Below are 17,158 nucleotides of genomic sequence, written 5' to 3' on the forward strand. Positions count from 1 at the left end.
GTCCTAGGTTTTAATTACTGTTTTGCAAACTTAGCCGTAATTCTAAGTGTTGAAAACTCAAATGACATTTTAAATGTATTTCAGGCTGGAAACTTCTATTTTGTAAATGCCCAAGGAGCTTATTATATTATTTTCTGGACTGATTATAAAGTGACTTGAAACAGTGGTAACGATGACATTGTATGATATACTTGAAACAGTGGTAACAATGGCACTGTATTATGTAAATTGGTCAGGTAACAACGGGCTGACTGGTCAGGTAACAATGACTGACCAAGATTGCGCTTGGGCTGTAGGAGCCCCTCCGGAGTCCAATGACACTGTATGATATACTTGAAACAGTGGTAACAATGACATCGTATGATATACTTGAAATAGTGGTAACAATGACACTGTATGATATACTTGAAATAGTGGTAACAATGGCACTGTATGATATACTTGAAACAGTGGTAACAATGGCACTGTATGATGTAAATTGGTCAGGTAACAATGGGCTGACCGGTCAGGTAACAATGACTGACCAAGATATTGCGCTTGGGCTGTAGGAGCCCCTCCGGAGTTTGTACACACCCCTAGTGAGCGCCGTTGGCTCGGGTTGCACGCCGCAGTGGGTACTGGAATGTACCATCATATGCATTGCATTGCATTCATGTATTTGTATTTATACTGTTGTTTAGCTGCTCAGTTCCATATGTTGCTGTATATTTGGATTTTAGCTTACTTTGTGTATTTACTGGATTTTCTTATCTTCGGACTGTAGTTACTTTTATTACTCACTGGGTCGGAGTACTCACTTTACTCCCTGCACCTCGCGTGCAGCTGCAGGTATTGATCACCCGGTAGCGGGATATTAGCTCATTGAAGGTATTACTATTGTAGCTGAGCAAGGTTACCGCCAGCGTTCGCGGCACCGGACATTGTCTTTAGAATTTCAGAATTTAATTTTGTATATTATTGGCCCTGTAGTTGTGTTCAGGATTTCTTTAGATGCTCGTGACTTGTGACACCCCGGTCGGGTTATGTTGGGCTTTAAACACTGGTTATTATTGTCGTTAAGCTGTATTTATTTATTCATTTATGTTTAATAATTGTTAAAGATACGATTTGGGTTAGTTGGCTGGCCTTGTCTTCACGAGAGGCGCCATCACGACCGGGTTAGAAAATTGGGTCGTGACATATATCAAACCTTATTACCAAAAATGTTCATAATTTGTTATGTACCCGTGTAGTCCACACTTTTATTACAAATTATATACCAATCCAAAAATAGGTAGATTTTTCCATAAAAAAGCCCTAAAATGAAGGCACCAGATCTGATGTGATTCTGTCAACGATTTTATTCGAATTTTGAAACTGAAAGAGATCTCATTGGTGCGTAATTCTCTCCTTCCTCAACAGAAAGAGATCTCTCTTCTCTCACTCAACTACAATTCTCAAAAAACGCAAGTTACTGAAGCTTAGTAATCAAATTGCTTTTACTAATTCTACAACGCAATACAAATTGTAGAATACAAAATTGCTCTTCGTCGATATCAGTACTCAAATTGTCGAAACTATATCTGTTCTTCGTCTTTTTTCCTATCAACTACATGAAATCATGTCAAAAATCCCAATAATGCTGAAATCGAATGGTAATTGGGATAACTATGGCAGATTTAGAGATTTTGAAGTTGATGCCATTGTGGTAGATGATAATGCAAGCTACGGAATTCTCAGTTCTACAATTGCAGAACAATTATCGATTGATACATCGGATAAAATTATAGAAATCAAATACATTGTGAACGAGAATTGTCCTCCAATGGAGATTAGGAATGATATGGGGGTTCGTGCTTACATGGAAACCAAAAAGGAGAATAAAAACTTAGGTTCGTATCCTTTATGTATAAGCGTAAGAGATTTCAATATGGAATTGGCAATCAACAATGAAAGCACCAGTGCAGGTATGTTTGATTCGACATTGCAGAGAGTTATGGTGTTACTATGTTATCTACAATATTACTACAATTACCTACAATTAAACTACAAAGCTCACATAGTACTGAAAAGGATAAAGCAATGTTGCTTTCAAAATTATCTACATAGAAACTACATTTATGAATTTATTGTTTGCAGGTTCGTCTGGATCCCTAAACTTACTTGAATTTCCATCCTCACCAGCTATAGAGGAATATCAAAGTGAAATAATAACTGAATCTACGCAAACATATATTGAAGAAGGACAAGTTTATCAGGACAAGCAAACAGTAGCTGCTGCAATGAAGAATTATTCAGTGATGCACAAGTTCCAGTTCAGAGTAAAAAGATCTAGTCATAGAAGGTATGTAGTTATTTGTGGATAATATATCAGCAAAATCAGTGTATGGTTGAAGATAGGTGGGTTTTATAAATTGTAGTCAGTTTGTAGTTAATTGTAGTTTTTCATAAATTTGTGTAAATATTGTATTTCTTTTGTAGCTACTGGCTTATATGTGTTGCTGAAAGCTGTAAATGGCATTTCAAGGCAATGTCAATTAATGATTCGGCAATGTTCAAGATAAGAAGTTTCAGCCGACAACACACATGCTACCTAATGGACGAAACATTCATACAGCGCAAACGTACTGCAGCAGTACTTGGTAGCATGGTCGTTCCAAAGTATTGTGATCCTAAGACTGTTTACACACCAAAGGACATACAAACTGACATGTTATCCGAACATGGACTGAACCTAAGCTACATGCAAGCATGGAGAGCAAAGGAAAAAGCTTTACAGTTTTTGAGAGGGAATCCGTGTGACTCCTACAACAAATTACCCAAATATTTTTATATTCTTGAGAAGAATTATCCTGGTTCTGTTGTTAAATTGAAGAAGGCAGCAGATGATTGCTTCTTATACGCATTTGTTGCTCTTTGTACATCAATAAATGGTTGGCAACATTGTAGGCCGGTAGTAGTGGTTGATGGGACATTCTTAAAGTCAGCCTACAGGGGGATTATGCTGACAGCAAGCACCATGGATGCAGCAGGTAAATAATGGAATAATTTTGTACTTATTTTGTAGACAGTCTTTAAAATGCAGTTAAATTGTAGTTATGTTGTAGTTATTTTGTAGTTATATAAAAGAATGTAGTTAACATGTCTATATTTCTCAATATATATTGTAGTTGTTATTTAATCATATTTTATGTCTTAAAAATGTAGGTACTATTTTTCCCTTGGCATATGCTGTGGTTGATTCTGAAAACGACGCGTCTTGGAAGTGGTTCTTTGAGCAATTCAAGGAGGCATATGGTGAAAGACCTTCAATGTGTGTTGTTTCAGATAGGCATGAGAGTATACTGAAGGCAACATCAGTTGTCTATCCGGGATTGGCACACTACTCTTGCATGTGGCATATATGGACAAATATAAGGTCAAAATTCAAGAAGGGACATCTACAATTACATGAATTGTACTTTGCTACAGCACGGTCATACACTATGGATGAATTTAATGAAAGGATGTTGAAGATTGAAGAGGTAGACCTGCGTGTAAAGTCTTACCTATATGATATTGGCTATCATAGATGGTCAAGAGTACATGCAACGGTGAATAGAACTTTTACTATGACGTCAAACATTGCCGAGTCGTTGAATGCAGTAACAAAAGATGCAAGAGAGCTTCCAATATTTGATCTAATTGAGTATATGAGGACTCTTCTTGAACGTTGGACAAAAGAAAAGTTATCAAAGGCAAAGGGTACTTTCCATACCTTGGTCACAAATACAACAAAGAATTGGAAGACAACAGTACATTATCTCAGAAACTAAGGGTAAGATATTTTTTTTTGGTGCAGGAGAAAAAAAAAGTACTAGCTGCAGTGTTTCCAGATTGTAGTTAAACTGTAGTCAAATTGTCGGTAATAATAGTTTGTAGATGAGCTGTAATATATTTGTTGCTGATTTGTAGGTAAATTGTTGATAATCCATTTTAATGATTGATGTATTATTATTTCTGTTTGGTCTTCAATTGTAGGTGAGGGCTTCAACAGATCATATACATACTGTGTTAGATGGTGTGAAGCGGTACATTGTGTGTCTAGAAAACAAGAAATGTAGCTGTGGACAATTCCAACTTGATGAACTTCCATGTGCGCATGCTTTGGCAGCATTAAGGCATAGGAATGAAATATACGAAAACTATTGCTCTCCGTATTACACAAGGAAGAGCCTTCTGCTTACCTATGAAATGCCAGTAAATCCTCTTCCTGATGAAGGCAAACGGGATGTGCCACAACATATTTTGGATGAGTAGTAAAGCCACCGGCGGGAGATAAAAGGCAGCCACGGAGACCTCACAAGGAAAGATATAAAACATTTGATGAAATAAAGTCAAAGAAATACAAGGTGTCATGTGGCAATTGTGGAGGTGAAGGGCATAACAAAAGAACTTGCAAGAATGCGCCGAAAAAGAAATGAATATCATGTAGTTAGAATAGTTATTCAAAATAAATGTTAGTGAGCTCAAATTATCGGATTTTCTTGTGTAATTGTTTAAGTTTTTGAAGATGAATTAAGAAGTATAAACATCAATTTGTGTATCTGCACTATTTATGTTTTTATGTATTCTGTCAAGCATCTAAAGTTGTCTTTTTTTTATAGAATAGTTAAACTTTAATATTTACTGTATACAAAAAAACTGATATTAATAAAGAATGCATTCAACGTAAATTGTATCCAGATTGTAGTGAATATGTAGTTTAACTGTGTTAGAACTGTAGTCCTGTTATTCATATGTAGAGGAGTTGTAGTTAAAATGTAGTTTAACGTAGTTTAAATGTAGATAAATTGAATTTTTTTTATAAACCTTGTTGATAAAAGATGGCTAAATTATTTATATGATTCCTGTATTTATTTTATCTTTAAGTTGTGTAACAAATGACAGTTATATACAGATATTACTTGGCACTTGAAGGTATTTATAAAAATAACTTGAAGATTAAAGTCAAATTGTAAGACAAAGTTGTTGCTGTAAAAATGTAATCAGAGTACTCGAGTATAATGTAATCAACAAAAAGTGTTGTAGAAAACCAAAACGACATATTTCCTACATTGTTTTCCAATTCAACTACCAAATTTCACAGACCAAACTAGGAACACAATAGTCTATTTCTTCTTTCGTTGCACTCTAGTCCTCTCGTTTTTTGCCGGAGCACCCTTCCTCCTTGCTAGCCTGCCAGTAACCTCACTCTCACTGATTGACCCATCTTCTTGCTTCTTTGTTGCATAGTCCCACAGTAGAGCTCCATAGCGTCTATGGTGTTGGTCAATATCAGAAAGATCTTCCTTTGGGATTGCCAAATCTCCAAGGCTAACATACTCCGCAAATGCAACAACAAATACACCACAATCGTTGCATAAGATGAGAATTTTTCATTATATAACAAATGATTAAAATAAAATAATTAAACATATAGAAAGGGAGATTATTTTTTTACACTGAGCCTTCCTTTTGTTGTGGAATCTCAGCAACCATCTATTATATGTCGAGAGGGTCCATAACTGGTTTCTCGATGTATGCATTTGTGGTCTTGAAGTCAATGTCTTTACGTTTACCATAGAAACCAGTGCATGCCAAATACAGAGGGATAATGATTGAAAACTTGTCAACCAATGTCTCAACTGTTTTATGACGGTTTGCTCTCACCATGGAATCATAAACATAAAGTTGTCTGTCCTTTATGTCAAAAACTAGCAACAACCAATGGAAGTTCTCTACAAGGTTCACAGGCATGAGCACATAGTCAACAAGATCCCAGGCAACATTAGCAAGAATTCTGTACCCGAGAATATATTCTCCAACATCATCCTCGGGTTTAACAACCGAATACCTTTGTTCCGGTGGAGAACTTATGAACTTGTCATAGATTCTTTCAATCTTTGTCTTGAACAAGCAATCCGTGGTTGTGAACCTAGTATTATTGTTGGGGCCATATTTGCCTCTTTTTCGCAGATAATACATAATAACATCAATGTGCTGCCAAAATAGAATAAACATATACAATAAGGTACGGTGTAACCACACTTGTCTACAAGACAGCTACAGATTAACTACAATTTGAATTTATTAAAAACTCTAACAGATTGCTGCAAATTAGCTACACTATAACTACAGAAATATAACAGTTAGTCCAAGTACCTCACAAAATGTAATTTAATTGTAGTTTGTATGAACCATAGTGAACAAGTACTATATGTACAATTGACCCATCAGACTACAAAACAACTACACATTAACTATATTTATGCACTGTCTACATTTATTCACTATACAGAGGAACAAATGAAACATACCACCTAACTTAAGGTCCCAATAATCAGCAAGTTCAACCTACAGTTAATATTAATAGGCACAATCACAAGCTCTACAATATTACTACAAGGTAACTACAGTTGTGGTACACAGAGATTCCAAGTCAGTCAAAAGTACCAAAATTCCAGTTTGTACATACAATCATCATCACATATGATACATAAGGTCCATAAAAAGCAAAATTTCACAGCTGAGACATAAATATAGTAACATATATATGTTGTCTACAATATTACTACAATTACACATCATAGCTGAAAAATAAACTACAATTACACTACACAGCTGAAGACAAAACAGATATTGTGAATGATTATGTTCTTTATACTTACTGTGTTATTGATGACTTGTCCGGGGTGAGCAAGGTCATAAAACCAGTCCTTCTTATCAATCTTTTCACAACCAAAATCCAACCAAGGCTTGATTTGGTTATCCTTCTTGGAAAAGTAATATTTCCTCCTGTAATAACAAAAAAAAGATGATCAAATACAAAAAATTTACAAAATGAATTACAATTTTAAAGTATAAAAATGGTGAACAGACAGTGTAAAATGAAGCATTCATACCTCGTAGATACTTTATCACTACGAAGGTATAACCAGTTGGTGAACCTTTCTGTCAATTCAAGATCTACATTTTCACCTATGACACTTGTGAAGGGGTGCTTGAGGTAAAAAAATTTAGGTCCAAGAGATGTGCTACCTCCAGAACTATACAAAGATGTGAAAGGTGATCGTGCATGTTTTCCCGGTTGCCTGGTTCTACCAGGATGAACAGGGGTTGATTCATCTGGTATGGGCTCGCCATGCATGACCAACTGTGATACATTTTCTGGCAGCTCAAAGTCATCCAATGTCAAACCTTTGTTGTCAATGCCTTCAGGAACAACTTCAGGAACAACCTTTTTATCAATGCCTTCAGGAACAACTTCAGTCACAGTCACACCGTGTATTGGCGACTTTGGAACTTCACCTTCTGTAGATAAGTGTAGATCTATGTAGTTATGAACAGTATTATGGAGTTATAGAGAATATAGAGAATATATTACCTGCTTGTTGTGCCTCAGCTACTTCATCAATTACTGGTTCTTCCTCAATATTTCCTTGTAGATGTTCTGCTGAAACTTCAGCTTGAATGAATAATTGGAAATGAGAATTGTAGATATATGTAGGAATATGTAGTTAAGGTGTAAATTATTAAAATTTTGCATAAAAACCTTATTGTAATGAAGGAATGGTTCTGTACCTGCTTTATATGCCTCAGCTGCTTCTTGGAAGTCAGGATATAAGTCAACATGTGGTTGAAAATGTTCTGGAGAAATTGTAGCTGCAACACATAGTGAAAAAGTGATTAGTATAATTAAATAATGCTGTCTTGAAATTTGTAGATATGTATGTAGGAATTTTGTAGATACCTGTATTGCTTGTGCTTCCATGCAGTTGATCACCAACATTGAACTGGAATTGCTGGTTGTTCTCTCCTTGATGTTGGTAATTATTTTTGGTTGAACTACCAGCAAACTACAATTTTGGGGAATATTTGAGACTACTTTATTCATATGTCTTAATTAGTCTTAGTACAAAATTATATGTAAATTCTTACCTTTGACTCGTCTAAATCAAACCTCCTGTTTATCATATTCATAACACTCTTCAAAGATTGATCTATGAACTCTCGAAGGCTTGAGAGTTCCTCAAAAACATCCTTCCTATAGGCATCTAACTTTACATCAACCTAAAAATTAAATATATAATTAGTTGGTAATCTTATTCTAACTGCTACAGTTACACTACAATTCAACAAACTATAATTGTTATAGATTTATACCACAAATTAACTACAATGTATAACATACTATAATTGTTATGTAATGAAGTCAAAATGTAGCAAATTATGTCAATATATTGTAGTTATTCATAATACCTGCACAATCCCCTTTTCCAACTTCCTGAGCTTGCTACTGACAGATTCAATGTCCTCTTGACAATCTGTATCTTTGGGTTCAAATGATGGAGAAGCAGTTGGAACATGTGATGGTTGAGCACCATGTTCATCTTCATATTGAATCTTCTCTGGCAGATTAAGCACTCCAAGCTCTTCTCCAGATTCAATCATGTTTGTGAACTGAATGATGGAAATAACAGTTAATTCAAGTGACAAAAAAAATGTAGATTCAATGTAGTTATTATGAATATAATTGTAGCATCATACAAAAGTGGAAAAAAATACCTTGAGCCACTCAGGCTTGATCATCTTCTCTTCAATTGCAATTAACCAAATTTGCCCCTTTGTAGCTGACCATCTTAAAATGCGAGGTATAGATTCAGAACATCTCGTAGCAAGCTCGGTGCTGACGGACGAGCAACGCTCATATAGCCACACTTGCAAGGCTAATGAGCATCCACGTATCAGATAAGAATGTACATGGGGATTAAGACAATGTCGGACAGATTCAATAACCTGCTTGAAGGATTTGATACCCCATGGGTATGACTCAAAATTATCAGACTCTATTAGAAAGAACATAAACTTGTCTATGAAAGTGACATGGTCTTTATCAGAAGGACAAACAAAAAATTCCAACATATAAAGAATGCACAACTTCACCGCATCCACATCGTTTGCCCATGCTTTATTAGTCACTACATTTTTCAAATGTCATTTCTCAACCCTTTCTTTGTTCGGAAAATATGTATTCATTAAAGAGCTAACATAGGTGGAAGTGTAACCATTGTCTGAAAACTTATTCACACAATTAAGACCAGTTATCAACCCAAATTCTCTCAAGGAAAAATTCAATTTTTCACCCTTAAATAGTACTGAAAAATATGAGTCAGTAGACTTTGTCAATTCATACTTCATCAGAAGATGAAGTGATTGGTTTTGTATACAGATTGTGGGGAGACCTAATAAGTAACCAAAACAAGTTTTTTTGAAAACCCTTAAAGCATTTGGAGAGAGTAAAGCTTATATCTGGCTAGGTATGCTAGGATCACACAAACTGTGGAATCTAAGCACACCATAATCAACATTTTGTTGTGCAAAGCAAGGGTCATTCTGTAGAAAATATAAAATTAATGAACATTAGTAGTTTGCATAAAAAATAACATATCTACAATTTAACCATCAGACTACACATCAACTACAAACTAACTACATTTATACACTGTCTAAGAGTCACAGTTCCAATTAAACTACAAAATTGAGACAAAGAATCTACAAAACAGTTACTTCAAGTATCTCACATAAATGTAGATTAACTGTAGTTAGAATGAAGTTAAATATATGAGCTATACAGGCTACAATAAAAAATATCATATCTACAATTTAACCATCAGACTACACATCAACTACAAACTAACTACATTTATACACTGTCTAAGAGTCACAGTTCCAATTAACCTACAAAATTGAGACAAAGAATCTACAAAATTAGGACAACACCAAATTTTACCAAAATACACTTGAACAATCAAAGAAGAACAATGCACGTGTAAACATTATCTACAGAATGTAACAGTTACTTCAAGTAACTCACAAAATGTAGATTAATTGTATTTAGAATGAAGTTAAATGTAGCAGCAATACAGGTTGCAATGAAAAATACCATCTCTACAATTTAACGATCAGACTACAAATCAACTACAAACTAACTACAGTTATAGACTGTCTAATAATCACAGTTCCATTAAACCTACAAAATTGCGACAAATAATCTACAAAATTAGGACAATACCACATTTGGCCAAAAAACAGTTGAACACTAAATTAACACTTGAACAACAGATTTTTACAACCAAAATCAAACTACAAAACACTGAGAAAAAATAAACAGTGTTTACCTTTATTGAAATTTTTTGGTGAACCAATTTTGGTCCTTTTTTTGAGGGTTTCTTCTTTTTTGGTTTTGATGAAGAAGGAGTGACTTTGGGTTTTTTCACAGATGGAACTTTGGGGGAATCATCTACAAAATCGTCATCTACACTCAACTCTTTCCCCTTGCATTTGAGTTGTTTCTCGACTAGTTTATCAACTCCACCAGCATAAACATCGTGCAAATGCTTGCTTCTCATTTCTGCACGAATTTGTCTAGGAGATGAAATGCCAGTAGTTTGTTCACTTGCATGCGTCGATTGTGGGTTTTTGGGTGGTGATTTTGGTGTTAAAACACTCAAATCAAAGGTTGGAATATCAGCTAATATAGCTTTTGATGATTTTTTTTGGGAGTGTTGGTTTTTTTCATAATTTAGGAGTTGAAGACAAAGATGGAAGTGAATTCAAATCGTGGGGGATACAACTGAAGGTAATTAAGTGGAGAAGAAAGTGATGGTAATTGTGGGTGAGAAGAGATTGTACGGGAATGGGGGAAAAACTGAAGGTAAATCGTGGGGGTGGGGGGGGAATTAACTGAAGGTAAATCGTAGGGGGTGTGGGGGGGAGGAGGAGAGAGAGTCGGGTAAACGAAATAACGTAAAAATACGGTCCTAAAATCACGCCTACAATAAATGAAGGAATAATTATACCCTTAATTTGAATTATGGTATATAAATGGTAATTAGGTATGCTTAAATGTAATTAACACAATCCTTAAACAATGAAGGTAATAAGGTTTGATATATGGTATAGATAGGTAAAAATCCCATTAAATAATGCTAACAAAAGTCCAAACCAAAATCAAATCAATACTAATGCTAACAAAAGACATTTAATTCAATATTACGAACGAGAATGTATTGAATATCTATTTTTTGTTTTGCAATAATTTAGATAAAAATACATAATCTATTTTTTTCATTAGCGTTTAGTCATGTAATTAATACCCCCTTATTAGTCTATTTATTTTAGCATGATTTAGTACTTTTAGATTATGTTTATTTTTATTATGGCTTTTTAATTATCAATATTTATATTACATAATTTATTGTCTTTATTGTTGAATATTTTAGGATAATGCCATGACACATCTCATATTTTGTATTATATTCTTGGAAAATACTTTATATAGTTGTATCTTACTAGGATTAAAGAAATATTTTGAGCATATGTTATATATTTTGCTCTACGAAGATTTTACCTGAAAAACCTGAGAAAACTCGAGAAAAACCGAGATCGAAAAATCCGAGTTTTTTTGGTTTAGTCTTTAGATTTAATAATCCGACACAATTGATTTGGTTTGATAATTGTAAAATCCGAACCAATCCGACCAATGTACACCCCTAATATAGATATGAAAAATGTCATCTTTAATTGGGATGGATTACAACTTCTGGGGTTAGGATTATACTGGAGTCGGGACTTTTTTCCAAACTGTTTTAGTATTAATAAAAAAAAATTGCCAACCCTGAATGTAGTATTGAGCTTTGCTTGAGATAGATTTTTTTTTTTTTTTTGGTTTGTTTGGTTGAGAAGAATTAGGGAGCAATATTTTAAAATGTGGGGGCGTGAGGCGAGGCGTTTTACCTCTGACAAGGCGAGGCGTTAGCTCTGAAACATGGGGCATAAGTCCTACGGATCTTTGAATTTTACTAATTTCAAGAATTTTAAGATAATATAAAATAAAAATAATTGCAACAATTACATTATAACAACAACAAGCCAGTATAAACCCACTTTAGTGGGGTCTGGGGAGGGTAGTGTGTACACAGACTTTACCTCTACCCTGGGGTAGAGAGGCTGTTTCCCAATAGACCCCCCGTCATCCTTTCCTCCAAGAACTTCCCACCTTGCTCTTGGGAAGACTCAAACTCACATCCTCTTGGTTGGAAGTGGAGGTTGCTTACCATCAGAGCAACAATTACATTAAAATCACATAATTATAAAAAATAATCTATTTAAAATATTCATAAATTATAATTCATTATGAATAATACAAAAAGTTTGAGATATATCATAATATGCAAATCAGCTGCAATATCGTTACAACTCAAACTTCAAAAGTACGTATTCGATGCGAAATATTATATGTATCTCTAAAGGAGTAATGAATCTTGAAAGAATTTCGATGTTATAATTTAATTTTTTTAATTACTTCTTTTATTTAATATGCTTTCTATTTAAAAAAGAATTTATATAAAAATATTATTCAAAATTTAAATATGATTCTCTAGCATCATTTATTTTTAAGTTTCAACAAGTTAATAAAGTGACACATAATTCACCATACTATATCATGATAACTAATTATTTGTAAATGCTAGCTAATAATGAGCTATTAAATTAATAAGTATTGTATTTCGTAAACATGAAAAATAATATTTAGGAAAATAATTATAAAAATATTATAGACTAATATAATAAAGACATAACAAAGCTAATAAATAAATACTTTTAAATGAAAGCTTTATTTAAAATTTACTATCGTAGCAATCTTAGCGGATAACGTGCAATAAATTTTATTTTAATTATGACATAAAATACTCTCAATTTAATGATTTATGATTAAGAAAAAAGTTATTTTTAATAATTAACGATTTATTAAGAAAATTTGAAGATTTACAAGGTTAGTTACACACAATTGCATAAAGTTATATCAGACGAGCTGAGTACAAAAGACGTTGGGCGTATCCGGGGCATAAGCCCCAACGGCCGAGGTGTAAGTCTTACGGAACTAAGCCCCACACATACGCCCACGGGCGTTTTACAAGTGGCCCGCTCCAGGGCGAGTCCCAATTCTACTTTTTAAAACAGAGTTAGGGAATGCTAAAATACTATGGTGGGCTTTTTACGGTGCACATCAAGATTGAAGAATTAGGGTGAAACAATCGTGCAAATATTTAGTATTGAATTGAAATGGGTCCAAATAGAGCAAATGTTTGGGATTGAAGCGTAAGTGAATAATTGATAAGGTTTAAACTCGAGGGAAATAATTGTGGACATCAGAGAAGCCATGATTACATTTAGCTATTTGGTAGTAGAATTGTTGGCTATTATAACCAAAAGAGAGAGGAAACAAAAGAATGTAACATTAATTTCTCCCCTGCATCCAAGGGGAGTGAGGACTAAAAAGTTGCTGTTTGGTAGTAAGAATTGTTAGATATCAATTGTAAAGGTTAATAATATGTCTTTCACTGCAAAGTTGCACTCTGTCCTACTACCAGATTTGATAAGTTCTATTCTATCTATCCAAATTAGGGAGGACAAGGAAGACTATCTAGTATAGACGTTGAACCATACTAAATCTTTTTCATATAGATCAGCCTGAGAACAATTGAGAAAGCACAAAATCATAACTTTTACAAATAGTATGATATGGCAAAAGAAATTGTCCTTCAAAGTTTCTTTTTTCATGGAGAACAATTGAGAAAGCACAAAATCATAACTTTTACAAATAGTATGATATGGCAAAAGAAATTGTCCTTCAAAGTTTCTTTTTTCATGAAAAGACTACTTCAAGGAAGATTATCCACTGATGAAATGATCCATAGACTTGGAATTATTGTCCCCTCAAAATATTGTTGTTCCAAGCATGAAGAAGAAACTAGTCACCACTTGTTTTGTGAGAGTCAAATTTCCAGACAAGTGTAGGCGTACTTTGCTAACTGTTGTGGAGTTAAAATGAGCCAGGGAGACATAAGGCAAATGGCTATGGGATGATGGTTAATTATAGCTAATAATGGAGTTCATGCTACTTTAATTCAATGCTTACCTTCTGTTATCTCCTGGAAAATATGGAAGAGTAGGTGCAAGGCCAAGTTTGAAGGAATAAATATGTCTGCTAGAATTATCATTCAGCAAGTGTGCAGATTTATGACTTCGCTTTTAAATTGTAAATTCCCGAAGCTACGGTTGCCTCAGTCGTGGATGGAAATGTGTCTAGCAACCGAGAGGGTACAACAGGTAATATCTAGCCAAGTTGTGAGATCGACCAAGCCAATGGCATGTTGCTTTAAGTTAAATATAGATGGATGTAGCAAAGGTAATCCAGGAAGCTCTGGTGGCGGAGGCGTAATTAGAGATGCTAATGGGGATTTTATTTGTGCTTTTGCTGATTTCTATAGTCATTGCAGTAACAATATGGCTGAAGCAAAGGCAATACTAAAAGGAATGCTTCTGTGCAAGGATAGAATTGAAGGCGATATTATTGTAGAATCTGATTCATTATTTCTTATTACTTTGATTAACAACAAACTGAAACCACCTTGGGAGATAAGACTAATTTTGGAGTAGATTCAAGAGATATCACATGATGAATGCTTTACTTTTGTTCACATATACAAAGAAGTTAATATGGTGGCCCACCTGTTGGTAAATTTGGGAGAGAGTTTGAAGGATCATGTGGTTTTCAACAGCTTGACAAACTGTCCACACCATGTTAGAGCGGAGATATTGTTGGATAGAGAAGCCATACCAAACTTTAGATTCAAGCCAAAAAGGAATCAATTTGTTGTTAATGATGTTTCCAATGGATAAAACAGTTTTTGATATATTCTTAGCACAGTAGGATTATCATCTTTTTGTGCAATATTTTGTAGTCAAAATGTAATGCAGAGGATCCCCAAACTAGGCAGATTAGATTTGAGCAGCAGACCTCAAGGATGGTGCATATCATTCTTCATTATTTACTGGGGGCTAACGGATACATCCTCCTCCATGTTTTACTGTTTTCGATTATATACATGTAGGGGTTCATGCCTAAAAACCCCCATTGCCATGATGGATGCTTTGAATTAAAAAAAAAATAAAAATCTGTCTTTCACTGCATACCTAGTCAGCATGGTACAATATCGATTATTAGAATCAGGAATTGCATATTTTCTTGAAAAAATATGTATGCTGTTTGAATTTGATTGATATTGATCACACTATGCTTTGTTAAAAAATTGCACTCTTTTAATTTTGATGTTACAGAAAAAAAGATTTTTTTTCTGATATTCAACCATAAGAAGTGGAAAAGGGTTCAACTGCCTAATGTGTTACTTTAATCTAATTCTCTTTTCACCTGGACGTACGTGTGGTGTCACTTTCTGCTACGACTGCGGCAGACGAGTTAATGGGCACTCGTGTGATTGTGTTTCTCCGTTGTCTAAATTTACCATGGAATTTGTGGTTCCTTCTGTTATTATCCTAGGTTTGTTTTTCGTCATGTGGATCCCCGTGTTTATCTAATTTTAAAAACTAGACTTGTTCGATTACTCTGAGGTTCAATGACAAATATTATTTTTTTTCTGTTCCAGTTTATGTGAACCTATTTCCTTTTTGGTTCGTTCCAAAAAGAATTAACTCTTTCTAAATTTGGTAACAATTTAGCTTAAAGTTACAACTCTACCCTTAATGAGAAGCTTTTATAACCACACAAATACTCTGGACCCCATTTGGACTTGTTTAGGACCACAAATTTCAAAAGTCTTCATTTTTTTCTTAAACTTCGTGCCCAATCAAACAGATTCACATAAATTGGAACGGAGGGAGTAGTAGAATATTTGCTTGTTGCGTGCACTTTTATGGCCGAACGATTTTTTTTTTTATTTAACCAAGTAAGCAATATACACAGTAACTAAGAAAAGCTCTGAAAAAATACTATTCTGCCATCACTAGCTTGTTACAAACACCTACCACTTTCTAGCTAGGAAGGGTGCAAGTACAAGATGCATCTAATCCTAGCAATCACGGAAAACAATTAATTAAGATGTTCCAAAACTCCCTACCATTTATATATTGTCTTTGTCCTGTTATATACAATTGTAAGACAATGTCTTTAATCCTACTAGCACTTCCTCTTCTTTTATTTTGGGATTTGCGGGCATTCCTCTCTCTCCAAATGTGGTATATATATAGTTGCTGCAAAGAGGAAAACCAGAATACTGCCCTTACGCCTCCCAGTATTAAGCTTTGAGAGCCACTTAGATTCTCGAATCCATAAACTTTAATTTTGACCTCCGCCTCTGCTTAACACTTACCTTCTAACTCCTATCCAAGTCAATATGGTTTGCTACACATGTCTAGAGTATGAACGCGCCACCTGCTCAGTCTGTCCACAATGGAGAGTCTACCCTAAGATAAGTTGGTGTTTAGGGAGCAAGTCTTTAATCAATAGTATAAGTTTCTTTAATGGGACTTTCCGATAAAGAGGAAGAAATGTATCTGTTTACCTTGAAAATGATAATTACAATTAGATTTGATTTTGCGGTTTTAAAAATATGAGATCTATTTTTATGCGAGTTGTTAGGCAATAAATGCTAAGTGAAAGTCTAAAAAATAAGACGAGAGCTTGTAGATAATGTAATAACCAAACCGAATGGTCGGAAATCGGGGCCTCAAGCTGACGTACACGGGGCCTCGAGGTCGAGTCGGATGCCCGGCTTAGGGCAATCTAGGGAGGATTAACAGATATGAGAGCTACGATGACGGCTCTTTATGATCAATAATGAGCAATCAATGAAGAAAAGTAAATAGAACACTATGAATATGATCAATAAATGTAAGTAATGAAATTAGGAGAACATGTTAGAAAGCAGAGAGAATGTTCTTGTATATTCAATATTGTGTTTGCGGTCCCCTTACAAAATGACAAGGATCCCCTTTATATATGAGGGGGAATCCCAACAAAGTATAAATACATTTATTACAAAGATATGAGGCTGGTACAACCATTTAATGCCATGATACGGGTTTGGACTAGCCTACTAGGCTTTGTCAGCTCTAGTTATCCCGAGGTGGGACGTCGATAGCCCCTCGGGTGTGAATCTCGACCATAGCCTCGAGCTTTTGGAAACGTGCTTATGAAGCATCGTATGACCGAAAATAGGACCCTGCGATTTTACCGTATACAGTATCGTAAGCCATTGTTAGCAGAGAACCTATTCAGAGAATCAAGAGAAGCCAT

The 17,158-nt window shown here is 34.6% G+C and overlaps 1 protein-coding gene and 1 long non-coding RNA gene across 3 annotated transcripts; one reads left to right on the plus strand and one right to left on the minus strand.

Moving 5' to 3' along the window:
* The first annotated feature begins 3,590 nt into the window (after window positions 1-3,590).
* On the plus strand, window positions 3,591-4,278 carry LOC138877944 (uncharacterized). Its single transcript, XM_070157589.1, has 2 exons — window positions 3,591-3,773; window positions 4,000-4,278. Exons 1-2 carry the CDS (start codon window positions 3,591-3,593, stop codon window positions 4,276-4,278), a joined length of 462 nt encoding a protein of 153 aa, XP_070013690.1.
* Window positions 4,279-7,384: 3,106 nt separating this feature from the next.
* On the minus strand, window positions 7,385-7,785 carry LOC138876892 (uncharacterized). Of its 2 annotated transcripts, none has more exons than XR_011402193.1 (3): window positions 7,751-7,785; window positions 7,582-7,662; window positions 7,385-7,450 (listed from the first exon to the last, which is right to left on the minus strand). It is a non-coding gene; the product is annotated as an uncharacterized lncRNA (long non-coding RNA). The 2 variants fall into 2 exon arrangements; XR_011402192.1 differs by having other exon boundaries at window positions 7,385-7,465.
* Window positions 7,786-17,158: the final 9,373 nt, after the last annotated feature.

The sequence above is a fragment of the Nicotiana sylvestris genome, chromosome 9, assembly GCF_000393655.2.
Source record: "Nicotiana sylvestris chromosome 9, ASM39365v2, whole genome shotgun sequence".
Taxonomy (NCBI): domain Eukaryota; kingdom Viridiplantae; phylum Streptophyta; class Magnoliopsida; order Solanales; family Solanaceae; genus Nicotiana; species Nicotiana sylvestris.

Coding starts and splice junctions, on each gene's coding strand:
- LOC138877944 (XM_070157589.1), top strand. CDS start 3,591: ATGACGTCAAACATTGCCGAGTCGTTGAATGCAGTAACAAAAGATGCA. Junction 3,774..3,999: donor CAAAGAATTGGAAGACAACA/GTACATTATCTC, acceptor CTTCAATTGTAG/GTGAGGGCTTCAACAGATCA.